This window comes from Cervus elaphus, chromosome 5 (assembly GCF_910594005.1).
Source record: "Cervus elaphus chromosome 5, mCerEla1.1, whole genome shotgun sequence".
Lineage (NCBI taxonomy): Eukaryota > Metazoa > Chordata > Mammalia > Artiodactyla > Cervidae > Cervus > Cervus elaphus.
Window position 1 is genome coordinate 56061690 of NC_057819.1, and position 19651 is coordinate 56081340.

A 19651-nucleotide genomic window follows, 5' to 3' on the forward strand; every position below is an offset into this window, starting at 1 on the left:
TGTTTTTACATCGTTTTTTAAGTTTTACTGCAAATGAGTGATAACTGTACAGTCACAAAACCTTAGTCTCCAGGATTCAGAAATTTCTTTTAAGTTATTTAAACCAATTTCCAAAACTTTATTAAAAATAGAAACTAGGATTGGACAGATTAAAGCATTTAATTGAGAATACAGGGTAAACTTTTTATTTATTCAACTACATGTCAAATTGACATATCTTATTGCATTTACAGAGTTATTCAGAGGTTTCTTTTTGTAAGCAAAGTCATTAAGTCTTTTACTCAGGATACTCTGCCCACTGACAATTAAATATTCCAGTAGAACACAGTTCATGTCTGTGCCCTGAATGAGTTAACACTTTAGACTTTCAGACAAGTTATCGTAAATGAGTCATTTATATATGTGTAGTATCCCACTTTTTTTAATAGGAAAAAACTTTTGTGTTGATTTATGCATCAAAGGATGAATGTGTGTGTCACTTTATATATTTGTATCTATTCCATGTCTTTATCTATGTATATGTACATATGTGTATGTGTGTATGTATGAAAGGCATTTCCAAGCACAGGATTTATTAGTGTGATTAAAACATCATTTAATGTGATTAAAACATCATTGCCTGTTCGGCAATGAAGGAAATAATAGCATTTTGCTCTCCTTTTAATTTATTCAAAATAATGAAAATAGACTCAGAAGTTTAGAATGAGAAGAAAACTTAGATTTTATCTAGATGTTACAAAACTGTTCATTTGAAAGCATAATCATTAAAATGCCAAAGAATAGAATGTCAGTCTTAAAGAACTGTGGACGAAGCCAACTAAAGTTTTGAATAAGAATTCTAAGTCATTTAATTATAAAAATTGTGTTAACATACAAAAGCAAGCATGAAAGAAAACATTTGTCATTGGACTCATTATGATGAAATTTTTATCCTGAAATTGTACAATTTGGGAAGGTATACAACATATTGGTTTTTTGACATGTTCATTTTTCACTTGACCAAAATGTCCATGTTTATTTTTCACATGGCTGAAGTCTTGTCTTCGACTTCTCCTGAAGCTTGAATTGTTGAATCGCCTGTCATCGGTTGCTGTTCTGGATCTTCTAGAGAAAAAACAAAACAGTGGTATAAAACACAGTTATATTTAAATACAATGGGAAATCAATTCATAAAATAAATTTCAGGATTCTATATTCTTACAGAGTTGTCCTTGAATACAACTGTTAGGAAATGAAAGGAATTTCTTTTCAGATTAGCTCTATTAGAGTTCTGTGTAGTGAAACAGAATTTCTTAGAAAATCTATTCTAAAAGACTTAGAACTTAAGGAACAAACATAACTGCTCTTTTCCTAACTTCTGCAGAGATGAGAAACTAATAGAGAACTTGTGAAGGGGTGGAATAGAGTGGGAAAGCAGTAAATGATACGTAAGTGGAATTACACATATGTGTTTGAATTTAAGACATGCTTTCTAGTTTGTAATCTTGTTCAGAAGTAACTGCTTTTTCTCAGACATAAGCACGGGCAAGGCTGTACAGAAACTTGCTGCTAAATTCCTCTCTGATTCTAGCATGTGAAAGAAGGGCCAGCCTCGCTCACCAAGTGTGATGTTCCACTTTCCTTAGCTGGTAGGTTGGATTTACGTTACTTCCAGAAACTGTGTGAAACAGATGGGCTGAACCTTTGCTGTTATGGAAGCAGAACATTTCCCACAGTCTCCTTCTATTGGGGAATTACAGGAATGGTGCACCCCCAAATTCTGCTGTAGTAAATGGACTGGTAAAAGTCACATGTTGCCATCACTGTGGACAGCTAACTCAGATTCACTTATTCTCATTTCCCACCAACCATTAATCCTGTGCAAGTTCACGGAGGTAAAAGCAATTCGTTCTTTATACCCCAGCATCTCTTGTTCTTGTTGAGATGGCATGATCACTCCCATCTCTTATTGCCTTTGACTTGTAAGTTGCTTTAGCGCAGTATTCTACAAAAATAGGGCTAACCCACTTTTTGGAATCTTGTGTGTTTTCCCAAATTTCCTATGAAGTGGGGTCTGATTTGATAACCCATTTTGTTAGAGCAGGCAGAGAGCTAGAAATGAGCAGACAAAGGGAGGCACAGGCCAAATGGCAGGAAACCCCACATGTTGTAAACAAAGCAGGTCCTTGGGCAGACAGAAAACAGGAAACCTTTGGACTGACAAGAACCCAGACATTTTGGGGTAACAAGTGTCCTGGAGGCAGACAAAGAAAGGTAGGGAAAGGTGGAATCTCCAGTGTCCAAATGTAACCTTTTTCTCATTATGTTCTTGTTACAATAAAATTAGCTGTGCAGATAAGAAGTTTCCATCATGTACTGATGCTGTGACACTTCTGATCAAGACTGAATAAGGACAAAGATCCCTCCTTTTCTTAGAAAGGTGGAGCTGGGGTGAAAATCAGGAAATATCACTCCAAACCTCTCCCCTCCCAAATGAACATTCTGCCCACTCATTTTTACACCCCATATAACCAGTTTGTTAAAGGAATTCAGAGCAGCCACCCACCTGAATATACTCATGCTCCCCCTGAGAACATCCTATCACTTAAACTTTATTTTCTTGACTTATGTGTCTCATCTCCTATTTCTTTCTGCCAAGAACTTACTCTCTGGTAACAATTTCACTAACTTACTAGGATACATTTAATAACTTCATTTGCACAAATGTGGAGAGATGAATTGAACCTAAAATCTGATTCATCTCACTTTCCACTGCCTTTATGTGTATTTGAGACATAAATGAAGAACTGAGGCATTAATCTTGCTAATATGGAAATCCAAAATCACTGCAGATGGTGACTGCAGCCATGAAATTAAAAGACGCTTACTCCTTGGAAGGAAAGTTATGACCAACTTAGACAGCGTATTAAAAAGCAGAGACATTACTTTGCCAACAAAGTTCTGTCTAGTCAAGGCTATGGTTTTTCCAGTAGCCATGAATGGATGTGAGAATTGGACTGTAAAGAAAGCTGAGTGCCGAAGAATTGATGCTTTTGAACTGTGGTGTTGGAGAAGAATCTTGAGAGTCTCTTGGACTGCAAGGAGATCCAACCAGTCCATCCTAAAGGAGACCAGTCCTGAATATTCATTGGAAGGACTGATGTTGAAGCTGAAACTCCAGTATTTTGGCCACCTGATGTGAAGAACTGACTCATTTGAAAAGACCCTGATGCTGGGAAATATTGAGGGTGGGAGGAGAAGGGGATGACAGAGAATGAGATGGTTGGATGGCATCACCAACTCAAAGGACATGAGTTTGGGTAAACTCCGGGAGTTGGTGATGGACAGGGAGGCCTGGTGTGCTACAGTCCATGGGGTCGCGGAGTCGGACACGACTGAGTGACTGAACTGAACTGACTGAACTGAATGTGGAAATATACATAGTTCCTTGACTACACCATATTCTTCCTTCTTTTATGATTTTGTTCAAGCTGGACTTTTGTCTATAACTGACTCTTCTCTATCCGTCCTTAAGACTGACCTCAGGTGATTTCATCTGCAGAAGCCTTTGCTATTAAGGCCCGCCCCAGTCTTTTTAGATACTAATGCCTCTGCTACCTTAAAACCTGTTCCCTGCAATGACCACGGTCTGTTTACCCAAAGAGGTGCTCAGCTTCTACAGGACAGAGACTCCTATTGGTATATCTAATAAGTGTGTAGGTGACCAAACCACAGTAAGCATTTGGAAAATGTCCGTTGCACTTAAACTTACAAGGATATTTTAATGAACATTGATGGATTAAATTGTCCCAAATTTTGTGGGCTATTGCACAGTAAGTTTCGAGATTATACAGGAAAAAAAAGCAGACAAAACATTAAACACTAAAATTGTCACCAAAATAAATCAGTAGTTAAAAGCACATAGAAATTTAGGTAACCAAACATTAGGTCTTGGCTAGTAATTGCTCCATTTTAAAAACAGCTTCAAAACATTTTTTTTTGAAACAATGCAGAATGTAGGTAAAAGAAACAACACATATTTGTCCTAGATGCAAATCCTATAATGAAGTAACCCTAGTTAAAACAAGTGAATCTGGTTCAGGACTCAAAATGTTTGTTGTTCTAGGTATCTGCACGTTGGGGTTTTATTAACCCTGCTAGCTGAGAATGACATGTACGCCATTCACCCTACTAAGCATGAACCTTCTAGGACTAAACAATTATATACTAATCATCTTCAAGCTTTAAGAACCTACAAGATAGTGATGAACCTAGTTTTGAATATAGGTTACGTGGCTGGGTTGGAGAGTTTAAAATTCTCTGTTTTTTTATGACCCCAAAGTCTAAAAACCTAGCAAGTCCTTTGACTTAACCCTAGGTCTAGGGTTAAATATTGGAATCTGGAAATTTACAGCCCCTAAGATCTGTCATGATTTTTGATAATTATGGGGAAAACTTCAATTTTGTAGAAAGCAGAATCATTTCCCTTTTGCTTGAGCATTTAAAGCCCAATCTGTAGCGACTTGTGTTTGGTGATTATCTCCCCAAACACATGTCATTTGGGTTCACATCTCAGGCAAAATTTAATATTAATAGAACTATATACTCAATTAGTGAGATTATGTAATAGTTCCTAACTAATAAAATTAATTAGGTATTAAAACACGTAGTAGAGGCAGCAACTACTGCTTAGCTCTTATGAACTTGCTCTCATGCTGCTAATGGATACTCCAGTCGTGTTAGAGTTTACATTTTTTTCTTTTTCTGCAAGAAAGTACTAATATCTGGATGTTTGTAAATGTAAAAATTTCACACTTTTTAAGGTTGTCTCTTTTTGTTTATTTATTTATTTATTTATTTTTATTAGTTGGAGGCTAATTACTTCACAACATTTCAGTGGGTTTTGTCATACATTGACATGAATCAGCCATAGATTTACACTTATTCCCCATCCCGATCCCCCCTCCCACCTCCCTCTCCACCCGATTCCTCTGGGTCTTCCCAGTGCACCAGGCCGGAGCACTTGTCTCATGCATCCCACCTGGGCTGGTGATCTGTTTCACCATAGATAGTATACATGCTGTTCTTTTGAAACATCCCACCCTCACCTCCTCCCACAGAGTTCAAAAGTCTGTTCTATATTTCTGTGTCTCTTTTTCTGTTTTGCGTATAGGGTTATCGTTACCATCTTTCTAAATTCCATATATATGTGTTAGTATGCTGTAATGTTCTTTATCTTTCTGGCTTACTTCACTCTGTATAATGGGCTCCAGTTTCATCCATCTCATTAGGACTGGTTCAAATGAATTCTTTTTAACGAGGTTGTCTCTTTTTGGAAAACACTACTTAAGTCAATACTGTTCTGGGTCAATAAGATACACCTGCTGTTTTCACCATGTTTATGTATCCCTTTTCCACTTGAGAGTGGAAGTGATAAGGGAGCCAAGTGACTGGCCATTTGTGCAGAGATCATTGGCTGCAGAGCCTGCAATATTTATAACAACTACTAGGCATTGGGTGCTTACTCTGGCCAAGAACTGTTCTAGGCACTCTACTACTTGTGGTAGTTCTTTCAGTCCTCATGAAACTCTGTGAGGTGAACACCATCATTATGCCCATGTTGAATTATCAGCCCACTCACTATTATTATCTCCATAAGAATTGCTGGTTTAGGGTTACACAGCTGCTAAGTGGTGGGGTATGGATTCAAACCAAGGTCTGGCTCCAGATTTGGGGCTATTGAACTAGCCCCCTACAGGTTCTCCTATACTCAATTTTGTAGTGGAAAATAAAAAGTACAGGAAAGAACTTGGTTTTTGCTTTATGTGCAGTATTTTTTTTTACTTTTTTAAAAAAGATACTTTGCACCTAAGACAGAATTTCATTATACTGAAGAGTATAAAAGTAAGTTATTAATTTATTTTCCTTACAAAATGGCAAAAGGCAATAAAAATATTAGCACCAACCTGTTCCTTCTGATTGTTTAGGAGTTTCAGAAGTTTCAAGTTCAAGAATACTTTGTTGTCTTTGACTTCTCTATGAATAAAAGGCAGAAGAATGTTAATGCCACAATTTTATAAACTTAGACACAGTAAGAAAAATACCTCAGATTAAAAGCACATTTTTTTGACTAAAGTTTGTTTTCTTTCAATTAAAATTCATGTTGTAGAATTCTTTTGTGGAAAAAGCCGTTATTTCATAGATACCTACAAACTTTGGCTTAAACTTGTATTTCTAAATGTTATTTGTTATTTCCATAGGTGAACTATTACCCCAAACATTGACTGTGTCATAGTTCCCTGCTGTAATGAAAAGCTGAATTGAAAACTTTTTTTTAAAGTGATAGTTCTTTTAGTTGTAATAACCATGACCCAATTCTACTATATTTGTATGGAAGATGTTCTCTGAATTTTGCCAACCAAGTATGTCATTGTCTTTCAGATTTAGATCATCAGCTAAGAAAGAAGACAACTAAATTTGTCATCTGTGCCCAAAGACAAGGGGATGACTTTGTCCCCAACATTTAAACGGCAAACAAGAGGAGTCATCTTCCACTCAAGTCCTTACAAAATCTCTCATATTAGAGCAGACACTCTCAATCACTTTATTTTCAATAAGAAAATATTATTTAGAGAAGATAAATTTACATGGAGTAATGCTAATCAACCATAGGTTTGAATGATTATCAAAGTCACCTAACAAAAATAGTTTAAAAAGAAAAGGGTAAAGGAACTCTATGTAGATTTACTATCAATCTTGTTGTTACAGCTCTGACATTGCCATTTTGTGAGCTCTCTAGGCAAGCATTTTATAAAGAATATATACATACATAGAATGGATGTGGTATGGAGATCACAAAGAAATAAAAATAGAGGGCGAATGAGAACTCAATTGCACCACTCTTTTGTGACTAGGTACTTAACGACCTATGATTATAATTCCAAATTACTAGCATTATAATCACACACACAAATGTTGTGTCTGAACTACATTAAACAGGAGGTTATAGCAAAGGTGCTTTGGAATGCTGTCATACAGACTCAAAACTATCTTTAATGATGAATAAAATCACTCATGCCTGAAAATTCATAGATGGAATTTGAAAAATCTGTCCCAGGAAATAGAATAAAAAAGCAAATGTTTTCAGCATGAGTAAATATATGATGTTATTTTAAATATTTTTCATATGCAAATTAAACTAGATACTATAGTTAGACATTTGACTATTTCATCCACATCCATCAATATATAAAAGTAAGTTAGAAGCCTTGGAGGATGTTTCATTGGAAAAACGGGTAGATTTGTGTTTGGGGATTCTTTATAGACAAATGCAAAAAAAAATTCTGCTAGAGTAACTCAGTGACTTCTCTGCGTCCAGTTGAAAAAGATGGAGTTTCACGCAGTTTTGTTTCTCTTTGGAGTTTAGTTGAACCTAGAGAGTTAAACCCTCCTGGAGCTATTTACACCAACGCTTACAGCAAAGTTAAAAACTGAGTTCTCACCCTTTTCAGTCGCTTAATAAGGATCGCAATTCCGATGATAATTCCAATGACACCAGCAATCACCGCAAAAATAATGACTATCATTACTATAGGAGAAAAATAGAGCAGCAAATTACAAAAGTGTGAAGTAAATGATCACACAGCATTTGTAAAATAAAGCAGGGTAATATATAAAATAGTGCAGGGTAATATAACTTTGTTGTTTTTATAGGGGAAAGTGATAGTCCTCAAATACAGCGTTGGGAAGATAGCTCCAAACTGGTAGCACAGGGTCTAAAATGAATCTGGACTAAGACATGAATGGTCTGTATTTATTCTGGATGTACTCATGGTTGGTTAGAAAGCTCAAGATATATAACTTAAAATAAAAATGATGATCAGATTATATACTGCTGTTTCTAAAATGTTTAAGGTAATTGGAAATGCCTATTTTGATTTTGAAAAGAGCATATTTTATTTGTTTTTACAATTTGTGAGACTGAAATCTTGTTTAAAAATTCTTGTTTTTAAAATTAGCTAGTGGTTACCAGTGGGGAGAGGGAAGAGGGAAAGGCAATATGGGGATAGGAGAATACGAGGTACAAGCTGTCACGTATAAAATAAATTGCAAGGATATATTATTGTACAGGCTTCCCTGCTGGCTCAGACAGTAAAGAATCCGCCTATAGTGCAGGAGACCTGGGTTTGACTTTGGAGTTGGGAAGATTCCCTGTAGAAGGGAATGGCAAGCCACTGCAGTATTCTCGCCTGGAGAATCCCATGGACAGAGGAACCTGGCGGGCTACAGTCCATGGGGTCATAAAGAGTCGGACACGACTGAGCAACTAAGTATAGCACATATATTGTACAGCACGCAAGGAATGTAGCCATATTTTATAACAACTATGAATGGAGTATAACTTTTAAAAGTGTGAAGCATTATAGTCTACACCTAGAACAAATAATAATGTACAGTAACTATACTTCAATTAAATTTTTAAAGCAAAATCAGAAAGAAAATAAACTTAAAAAATAAAATTGATGCTTCTAGTTCCAAGGCATTTAAAACTTGCAAAACAAAATTTTAAATGGAATGATCATCATTCTTTGTCAAATATTAACATACCTGACAATGAGATGCCTCCTTTTGGTTCTGGGTATGGTTCTAAAAAGACAATATTTCAAAATAAGGTCAGAAAACATACAGCATGTTTAAAAAATACCCCTTTGGGATTAGACTGTCTAGTGGGTTTTTGTTATTACTTAACTGTGTTTAAAGAACTACATTGTTCAACTTTCAACAGTGAGCAAGTAAAATATATGAGGTAATGTGTCAGTCTTAACATTAATAATCCCAATATCTACTTTCAGCCACCCAACAAGTTTCCATTCATCAGGAATTAATAAAATACCTCATGCACTAAAGGGAAGGATATGACAAACTGTTGGAAGAACCATCTACGGACTTCCACAAGAAGCGGTACATTTTTAAAAAACGTAAAAATGGTGATCAGAAAGAGACATATTGAGCTGTAATCCCACATGAACATCAGTCCTGTCCTCAAAAAGAGCTGGACATGACTGAATGTAAGTTCAGTCATGTTGCTATCCATTTTCCACCATCAGAATCCAAACCCTTACTTTGTCCCAGCTGTGTTTTTGCCAGCAGTCTCACTGGATTCCTTTCTGCAAACGTTCCTAATATAGTTGCCTTAAATGGTATGGACCTAATAGAAGCAGAAGATATTAAGAAGAGGTGGCAAGAATACACAGAGGAACTATACAAAAAAGATGTTCATGACCCAGATAATCACGATGGTGTGATCATTCACCTACAGCCAGACATCCTGGAATGGGAAGTCAAGTGGGCCTTAGGAAGCATCACTACAAACAAAGCTAGTGGAGGTGATGGAATTCCAGTTGAGCTATTTCAAATCCTAAAAGATGATGCTGTGAAAGTGCTACACTCAGTATGCCAGCAAATTTGGAGAACTCAGCAGTGGCCACAGGACTGGAAAAGGTCAGTTTTCATTCCAGTCCCAAAGAAAGGCAATGCTGAAGAATGCTCAAAAAACTGCACAATCAGAGGAGAGTGAAAAAGTTGGCTTAAAGCTCAACATTCAGAAAATTAACATCACGGCATCCGGTGCCATCACTTCATGGCAAATAGATGGGGAAACAGTGGAAAGAGTGGCTGACTTTATTTTGGGGGGCTCCAAAATCACTGCACATGGTGATTGCAGCCATGAAATTAAAAGACGCTTGCTCCTTGGAAGAAAAGTTATGACCAACCTAGACAGCATATTATAAAGCAGAGACATTACTTTGCCAACAAAGTTCCGTCTAGTCAAGGCTATGGTTTTTCCAGTGGTCATGTATGGATGTGAGAGTTGGACTGTGAAGAAAGCTGAGTGCTGAAGAATTGATGCTTTTGAACTGTGGTGTTGGAGAAGACTCTTGAGAGTCCCTTGGACTGCAAGGAGATCCAACCAGTCCATCCTAAGGGAAATTGGTCCTGGGTGTTCATTGCAAGGACTGATGTTGAAGCTGAAACTCCAGTATTTTGGCCACCTGATGGGAAGAGCTGACTCATTTGAAAAGACCCTGATGCTGGGAAAGATTGATGGCAGGAGGAGAAGGCGACAACAGAGGATGAGATGGTTAGATGGCATCACTGACTCAAAGGACATGAGTTTGGGTAGACTCCAGGAGTTGGTGATGGACAAGGAGGCCTGGCATGCTGTGGCTCATGGAGTCGCAAAGAGTTGGACACGACTGAGAGACTGAACTGAACTGAGCTGAACTGAACACACACTAGTAAAGTAATGCTCAACATTCTCCAAGCCAGGCCTCAACAATACGTGAACCGAGAACTTCCAGATGTTCAGGCTGATTTTAGAAAAGACAGAGGAACCAGAAATCAAATTGCCAAGATCTGTTGGATCACAGAAAAAGCAAGAGAGTTCCAGAAAAACATCTATTTCTGGTTTATTGACTATGCCAAAGCCTTTGACTGTGTGGATCACAACAAACTGTGGAAAATTCTTCAGGAGATGGGAATACCAGACCACCTGACCTGCCTCTTGAGAAATCTGTATGCAGGTCAGGAAGCAACAGTTAAAACTGGACATGGAACAACAGACTGGTTCCAAACAGGATAAGGAGTACGTCAAGGCTGTATTCTGTCACCCTGCTTATTTTACTTATATGCAGATTACACCACAAGAAACTCTGGACTGGATGGAGCATAAGCTGGAATCAAGATTGCGGGAGAAATATCAATAACCTCAGATATGGAGATGACACCACCCTTATGGCATAAAGTGAAGAAGAACTAAAGACCTCTTGATGAAAGTGAAAGAGGAGAGTGAAAAAGTTGGCTTAAAACTCAACATTCAGAAAACTAAGATCATGGCATCTGGTCCCATCACTTCATGGCAAATAGATGGGGAAATAGTGGAAACAATGGCAGACTTTATTTTCTGGGGCTCCAAAAAAACTACAGATGGTGATTGCAGCCATGAAATTAAAAGACATTTATTACTTGGAAGAAAAGTTATGACCAACCTAGACAGCATATTAAAAAGCAGAGACATTACTTTGTCAACAAAGGGTCCATCTAGTCAAGGCTATGGTTTTTCTAGTAGTCATGTATGGATGTGAGAGTTGGACTATAAAGAAAGCTGTGCCGAAGAATTGATGCTTTTGAACTGTGGTGTTGGAGAAGACTCTTGAGAGTCCCCTGGACAGCAAGGAGATCCAACCAGTCCATCCTAAAGGAGATCAGTCCTGGGTGTTCATTGGAAGGACTGATGCTGAAGCTGAAACTCCAGTATTTTGGCCACCTGATATGAACAGCTGACTCATTTGAAAAGACCCTGATGCTGGGAAATATTGAAGGCAGGAGGAGAAGGGGACGACAGAGGATGAGATGGTTGGATGACATCACCAACTCAAAGGAAGTGAGTTTGGGTAAACTCCGGAAGTTGGTAATAGACAGGGAGGCCTGGCGTTCTGTAGTCCATGGGGTCACAAAGAGTCAGACATGACTGAGTGACTGAACTGAACTGAACTGAATGCTCTGCTAGAGTTAATCCCCCCTTACCAGTCCACAATAATATTTCTTTTTCTGCTGTCTCCCAATGCCATTTTATGTCAATTCTTGAATTTACTACAAGTAATTATTGCACTACATTACCTGACCTTGTCAAAGACTTGATTATATTTGGTCATTCTTTAGCCATCCATTATTTATTGGATTCATGGCATGTGTGCTATGTGTGTCTCCAGTTGACCCCTGAATGTTTTTTGGTTTGACACTATCATGTTGGCTTTACACTGAAATTACTTTGAAAAGTAGATTATTTAACTGGATCCAGAAGTCCAGTAATTGGTTCTAAGCACTTAGCCTAATTTTCCTCTCTTGGTCTCCGGCCTTCTGAAAAAACATTGCTTCCCTTTTTCTCAGTGTTTCCACTAGTTAATGATCCAGGAGCTATGCTAAGTCTTCTTTGAGACTTTACTTTAAATCCAGAGGACCCTGCCTAAATCCCACCTACAAAAGGCCGCCTTCTTTCAACCTGCTCTTTCAAAGTAATCTTCTACTCCATATAAAAATAATCAGAGAGAGAGTGAATGCCACCTGATCATCCTTATCTCAGGACCCAGATGGCTTATACTTTACTGGGCACGTATGATGTATTGGGCTCTCAGTCAAGCAATTTTACACACATTCTCTTATTTAATCCTTAGAGAAACACTGTGAGGTAGGTATAATGAGCCCCATTTTAAAATTAAGAGATGGAGACCCTTTGGAGAACTCGGGGTTCAATCTACTCAGGGTCAGCACCTGGGACAGGGCCAAGGTCAGGGCTGAGTCCAGCCAGGTTTGACCATAAGCCCCCTCTCACCACTGCACTACTGGATCCCTTTTATCTGGCCTACCGTTTCATGGTCACATTCATCATTTATGTGTTTTGCTAGAATGCTTTAATTTCTTTAATCTACAGTATTATTCCTGTGCAACATTCCAGAAGTGAGAATTCCTCTAGAGGAGAGAGGCTTTGTCTATTTTGCTTCCATTTCTCAGTCTTTGTCAGTTTCCCTGCAGTAGTCAGTCCCATTAAGTAAAGCTGCATCATCACAGTGACTCCAGAGAAAAACTGTTTTAAAACATGAACAAACCTGGTGTTGTTTCAACAATTATATGCTCAGGGGCGGGTGACTCTGTAGTAGAAATGGCACTGGTCGTAGAAGCTGTACAAAAGAGAAGTTGAGAAAGGGATTAAGGTTGAGGTAATGAGTGGACCACAGAGCACATCACAAAAGACAAATTCACCCACATCGCTCCCAGTGGCAGTGCCAGAATTCTTATGTGGCAGGGCCTTACAGGTGAAGAAGGCGAGCCTTGATTTCCCCATCTGTAAATGATAATACCTACTTCAAAATGTCATTGAGATAATCATATGGTTTTTATCTTTCAATTTGTTAATGTGGTGTATTACATTGATTGATTTGCGGATATTAAAGAATCCTTGCATTCCTGGGATAAAGCCCACTTGGTCATGGTGTATGATTTTTTTAATATGTTGTTGGATTCTGTTTGCTAGAATTTTGTTAAGGATTTTTGCATCTATGTTCATCAGTGATATTGGCCTGTAGTTTTCTTTTTTTGTGGCATCTTTGTCTGGTTTTGGAATTAGGGTGATGGTGGCCTCATAGAATGAGTTTGGAAGCTTACCTTCATCTGCAATTTTCTGGAAGAGTTTGAGTAAGATAGGTGTTAGCTCCTCTCTAAATTTTTGGTAGAATTCAGCTGTGAAGCCATCTGGTCCTGGGCTTTTGTTTGCTGGAAGATTTTTGATGACAGTTTCGATTTCCTTGCTTGTGATGGGTCTGTTAAGATCTTCTATTTCTTCCTGGTTCAGTTTTGGAAAGTTATACTTTTCTAAGAATTTGTCCATTTCATCCAAGTTGTCCATTTTATTGGCATAGAGCTGCTGGTAGTAGTCTCTTATGATCCTTTGTATTTCAGTGTTGTCTGTTGTGATCTCTCCATTTTCATTTCTAATTTTGTTAATTTGGTTTTTCTCTCTTTGTTTCTTAATGAGTCTTGCTAATGGTTTGTCAATTTTGTTTATTTTTTCAAAAAACCAGCTTTTAGCTTTGTTGATTTTTGCTATGGTCTCTTTAGTTTCTTTTGCATTTATTTCTGCCCTGATTTTTAAGATTTCTTTCCTTCTGCTAACTCTGGGGTTCTTCATTTCTTCCTTCTCTAATTGCTTTAGGTGTAGAGTTAGGTTATTTATTTGGTTTTTTTCTTGTTTCTTGATGTAAGCCTGTAATGCTATGAACCTTCCCCTTAGCACTGCTTTTACAGTGTCCCATAGGTTTTGGGTTGTTGTGTTTTCATTTTCATTCATTTCTATACATATTTTGATTTCTTTTTTGATTTCTTCTATGATTTGTTGGTTATTCAGAAGCGTGTTATTTAGCCTCCATATGTTTGAAGTTTTAACAATTTTTTTCCTGTAATTGAGATCTAATCTTACTGCACTGTGGTCAGAAAAGATGACTGGAATGATTTCAATTTTTTTGAATTTTCCAAGACCAGATTTATGGCCCAGGATGTGATCTATTCTGGAGAATGTTCCATGTGCACTTGAGAAAAAGGTGAAGTTGATTGTTTTGGGGTGAAATGTCCTATAGATATCAATTAGGTCTAGCTGGTCCATTGTGTCATTTAAGGTTTGTGTTTCCTTGTTAATTTTCTGTTTAGTTGATCTATCCATAGTTGTGAGTGAGGTATTAAAGTCTCCCACTATTATTGTGTTACTATTAATTTCCTCTTTCATACTCGTTAGCGTTTGCCGTACATATTGCGGTGCTCCTATGTTGGGTGCATATATATTTATAATTGTTATATCTTCTTCTTTGATTGATCATCTCAATAGATGCAGAGAAAGCCTTTGACAAAATTCAACACTCATTTATGATTAAAACTCTCCAAAAAGCAGGAATAGAAGGAACATACCTCAACATAATAAAAGCTATATATGACAAACCCACAGCAAGCATCACCCTCAATGGTGAAAAATTGAAGGCATTTCCCCTGAAATCAGGAACAAGACAAGGGTGCCCACTCTCACCACTACTATTCAACATAGTGTTGGAAGTTCTGGCCACAGCAATCAGAGCAGAAAAAGAAGTAAAAGGAATCCAGATAGGAAAAGAAGAAGTAAAACTCTCACTGTTTGCAGATGACATGATCCTCTATATAGAAAACCCTAAAGACTCTACCAGAAAATTACTAGAGCTAATCAATGAATATAGTAAAGTTGCAGGATATAAAATTAACACACAGAAATCCCTTGCATTCCTATATACTAACAATGAAAAAACAGAAAGAGAAATTAAGGAAACAATACCATTCACCATTGCAACAAAAAGAATAAAATACTTAGGAGTATATCTACCTAAAGAAACAAAGGACCTATACATAGAAAACTATAAAACACTGATGAAAGAAATCAAAGAGGACACAAACAGATGGAGAAACATACCGTGTTCATGGATTGGAAGAATCAATATTGTCAAAATGGCTATTCTACCCAAAGCAGTCTATAGATTCAATGCAATCCCTGTCAAGCTACCAACGGTATTTTTCACAGAACTAGACCAAAGAATTTCACAATTTGTATGGAAATACAAAAAACCTCGAATAGCCAAAATAATCTTGAGAAAGAAGAATGGAACTGGAGGAATCAACCTGCCTGACTTCAGACTCTACTACAAAGCCACAGTCATCAAGACAGTATGGTACTGGCACAAAGACAGAAATATAGATCAATGGAACAGAATAGAAAGCCCAGAGATAAATCCATGGACCTATGGACACCTTATCTTTGACAAAGGAGGCAAGGATATACAATGGAAAAAAGACAACCTCTTTAACAAGTGGTGCTGGGAAAACTGGTCAACCACTTGTAAAAGAATGAAACTAGAACACTTTCTAACACCATACACAAAAATAAACTCAAAATGGATTAAAGATCTAAATGTAAGACCAGAAACTATAAAACTCCTAGAGGAGAACATAGGCAAAACACTCTCCGACATAAATCACAGCAAGATCCTCTATGACCCACCTCCCAGAATATTGGAAATAAAAGCAAAACTAAACAAATGGGACCTAATGAAACTTAAAAGCTTTTGCACTACAAAGGAAACTATAAGCAAGGTGAAAAGACAGCCCTCAGATTGGGAGAAAATAATAGCAAATGAAGAAACAGACAAAGGATTAATCTCAAAAATATACAAGCAACTCCTGCAGCTCAATTCCAGAAAAATAAATGACCCAATCAAAAAATGGGCCAAAGAACTAAACAGACATTTCTCCAAAGAAGACATACAGATGGCTAACAAACACATGAAAAGATGCTCAACTTCACTCATTATTAGAGAAATGCAAATCAAAACCACAATGAGGTACCATTACACACCAGTCAGGATGGCTGCTATCCAAAAGTCTACAAGCAATAAATGCTGGAGAGGGTGTGGAGAAAAGGGAACCCTCTTACACTGTTGGTGGGAATGCAAACTAGTACAGCCGCTATGGAAAACAGTGTGGAGATTCCTTAAAAAACTGGAAATAGAACTGCCATATGACCCAGCAATCCCACTTCTGGGCATACACACTGAGGAAACCAGATCTGAAAGAGACACGTGCACCCCAATGTTCATCGCAGCACTGTTTATACTAGCCAGGACATGGAAGCAACCTAGATGCCCATCAGCAGATGAATGGATAAGGAAGCTGTGGTACATATACACCATGGAATATTACTCAGCCATTAAAAAGAATTCATTTGAACCAGTCCTAATGAGATGGATGAAGCTGGAGCCCATTATACAGAGTGAAGTAAGCCAGAAAGATAAAGAACATTACAGCATACTAACACATATATATGGAATTTAGAAAGATGGTAACGATAACCCTATATGCAAAACAGAAAAAGAGACACAGAAATACAGAACAGACTTTTGAACTTTGTGGGAGAATGTGAGGGTGGGATATTTCAAAAGAACAGCATGTATACTATCTATGGTGAAACAGATCACCAGCCCAGGTGGGATGCATGAGACAAGTGCTCCGGCCTGGTGCATTGGGAAGACCCAGAGGAATCGGGTGGAGAGGGAGGTGGGAGGGGGGATCGGGATTGGGAATACATGTAAATCCATGGCTGATTCATATCAATGTATGACAAAACCCACTGGAAAAAAATAAAATAAAATAAAATTTAAAAAAAAAATGTCATTGAGAGGACTAAATTAGTTTAATATATAATTTGTGTGCCTTCAGGTACACACGTCAGTATAGTGTGTACTTAGTCGCTCGGTTGTGTCCGACTCTTTGTGACTCATGGACTGTAGCCCATGAGGCTCTTCTGTCCATGCGATTTTCCAGGCAAGAATACTGGAGTGAGTTGCCATTTCCTTCTCCAGGGAATCTTCTCAACCCAGGGTCTGAATTTGCATCTCCTGCATTGCAGGCGGATTCTTGACCACTGAGTCACCTGCAAACCCCACCTGATTCATTACATGTATGTAAACAATTGTCACACAAATTAGGTATATGGTGTGACAAATGACTAGTATCTCTAAGTTATCCTTCATCATTCAGATGCAAAGCTGTAAAATATAATGTAAGAACAAGAGGTTTTCTCAATTGAAATATAGTTGATTTCGTATAATTCAAAAATAACTAAAAAGTCTCTTGATGAAAATGAAAGAGGAGAGTGAAAAAATTGGCTTAAAGCTTAACATTAAGAAAACTAAGATCATGGCATCTGGTCCCATCACCTCATGGGAAATAGATGGGGAGACAGTGGAAACAGTGTCAGACTTTATTTTTTGGGGCTCCAAAATCACTGCAGATGGTGACTGCAGCCATGAAATTAAAAGACACTTACTCCTTGGAAGAAAAGTTATGACCAACCTAGATAGCATATTAAAAAGCAGAGACATTACTTTGCCAACAAAGGTCTGTCTGGTCAAGGCTATGGTTTTTTCCAGTGGTCATGTATGGATGTGAGAGTTGGACTGTGAAGAAAGCTGAGCACCGAAGATTGATGCTTTTGAACTATGGTGTTGAAGACTCTTGAGAGTCCCTTGGACTGCAAGGAGACCCAACCAGTCCATTCTGAAGGAGATAGGTCCTGGGTGTTCATAGGAAGGACTGATGGTGAAGCTGAAACTCCAATACTATGGCCACCTCATGTGAAGAGTCGACTCATTGGAAAAGGCCCTGATGCTGGGAGGGATTAGGGCAGGAGGAGAAGGGGAGACAGAGGATGAGATGGCTGGATGGCATCACCGACTCGATGGGCATGAGTCTGAGTAGACTCCGGGAGTTTGTGATGGACAGGGAGGGCTGGTGTGCTGCGATTCATGGGGTTGCAAAGAGTCGGACATGACTGAGCGACTGAACTGAACTGAAAAATAATTCAGTTATACATACACACACACATATATGTATATTTTTAGGTTCTTTTCCATTAAAGTTGTTACTAAATATTGAATATAGTTTCCTGTGCTATACAATAGGTCCTTGTTGTTTATGTATTTTACATATAGTAGTGCATCTGTTAAGAGCAAGTGTTTTTAAACAATAACTAGATCATAGGAATGTTGAGGTTCAGCAACTATTGAGATTAAAATTATGGAAAGAAAGATTTTCACTAGGAATCAATGAAAGTATGTAAAAACAAAAAAGAATAGCTAATGAACAAAAATGATCTGTCTCTCTTAGTTAATGTTACATCTTCCTTTACACCTTTCAGTTCAGTGCAGTTCATTCACATTTAGGGCACACATTTATAACCCCTGTGGATACCCATGAGCTTTTCTGAAACAAGCTTCCCTGGGCTCCTAGATTCCAGACCTGGCGCATTTTTAATCTCTTTCACACTAGAACAGGGCTCTGTACATAGCAAGCATTCAGCGAAATACTAGCAGTTGTAAATGTTTGGCAAATTTCCTTTCTTTTTTAAAAAAGATCTTCTCATTTTCTTGAAATATAATTGACATACAGCAATGAATTGTTTGACTAGGTTCTTACAGACAGAAAGGTAGGTGAGTGTCTGGATTGCACCTTAAATGAATGTAATGATGAATGAAACTAGCCGCGTGCCAAGGGGCATGCACAGAATGAGTGTAAGAATAGTGGAAACCTGCCTCCACAGCAGACTGACACAATATTTTTGATGTTTCAATAAAAAGCACACAATTTTACAACTAGAAGAAAAAAAAAATCCCAAAGTGAAAAACAAAAAAAGAAAACCACACCAAATTTAAAGTTTTTAAGTAGTACATGCATGCCAAGTCACTTCAGTTGTGTCTGACTCTTTGCGACCCTACGGACTGCGGCCCACCAGGCTCCTCTGTCCATGGGATTCTTCAGGCAAGAATACTGGAATGGCTTGCCATTTACTCCTCCAGGGGATCTTCCTGACTCAGGAATCGAACCTGTATCTCTTGTCTCTTGCATTGGCAGGTGAGTTCTTTGCCACTAGTGCCACCTGGGTAGCTAAAAGTTTAACTGAAGCCATCTAGAGTTATGACTGAGTGTAAAGATTGTGCTACTCCAGGCCTTCTGACTGGCTGAGTCAGGAGTTTCAGTGGTTAGTTAGGGAGGTGTGCTCAGTCTATGGGACGGTGCCCCTTCCTCTTTATGAACACCCACAAGACCCTGTGTGCCCCAGCCCCTGCCTGCCTCCCCATCAATGCCTATAACTTCACCCTCCCCTTGGGGTCTAGGCATCTGGACAGCTCTTGGTTCCTCAAATGCAGCATACTCTTCTCCATGCCCACACCTTTGTACCTAGTCTTCTCTTTGCCTGAAATATCCTCCCATGGTCCCCTTCTTGACTAGCTATCCACTTCTCAGATGCCAGTTCAAGGCTACTTTTATTGGGAGGTCTTCTCTGACCTCCCCTACTTCGGTTTAGGCTAAAAACTCCACAAGATCCCAGGGTTTAGCATAGTGTGTTAGAGCTAAATGAAATCTTATGATTGACTGTTTAGAATCCAGATGTGTTTCATAGGCCTTGATGATGTGGATGAAAAAAAGTTGCTTGCCGTATCAGTAAACAAAGGATGTTGCAGACACCAGGCTTTCAGCCATTGCTGTA

The 19651-nt window shown here is 38.2% G+C and overlaps 1 protein-coding gene across 1 annotated transcript; it reads right to left on the reverse strand.

Annotated features, from left to right (window-relative positions):
- Positions 1-581: 581 nt before the first annotated feature.
- Positions 582-12880, reverse strand: LOC122693162. The gene is made up of 5 exons (XM_043900745.1): positions 12799-12880; positions 12645-12716; positions 7482-7567; positions 5946-6015; positions 582-1104 (listed from the first exon to the last, which is right to left on the reverse strand). The coding sequence occupies exons 1-5, from the start codon at positions 12878-12880 to the stop codon at positions 1022-1024; spliced, it is 393 nt and encodes a 130-aa protein (XP_043756680.1). The 3' UTR covers positions 582-1021.
- Positions 12881-19651: the final 6771 nt, after the last annotated feature.

What these genes read in the sequence shown, in the direction of transcription:
- LOC122693162 (XM_043900745.1), bottom strand. Translation starts at nt 12,880, where the DNA reads ATGGGGAAATCAAGGCTCGCCTTCTTCACCTGTAAGGCCCTGCCACAT. An exon ending in TGCCACTGGGAGCGATGTGG is followed by an intron (nt 12,717 to 12,798) that starts GTGAATTTGTCT and finishes TCTTTTGTACAG; the next exon opens with CTTCTACGACCAGTGCCATT. An exon ending in AATTGTTGAAACAACACCAG is followed by an intron (nt 7,568 to 12,644) that starts GTTTGTTCATGT and finishes TTTCTCCTATAG; the next exon opens with TAATGATAGTCATTATTTTT.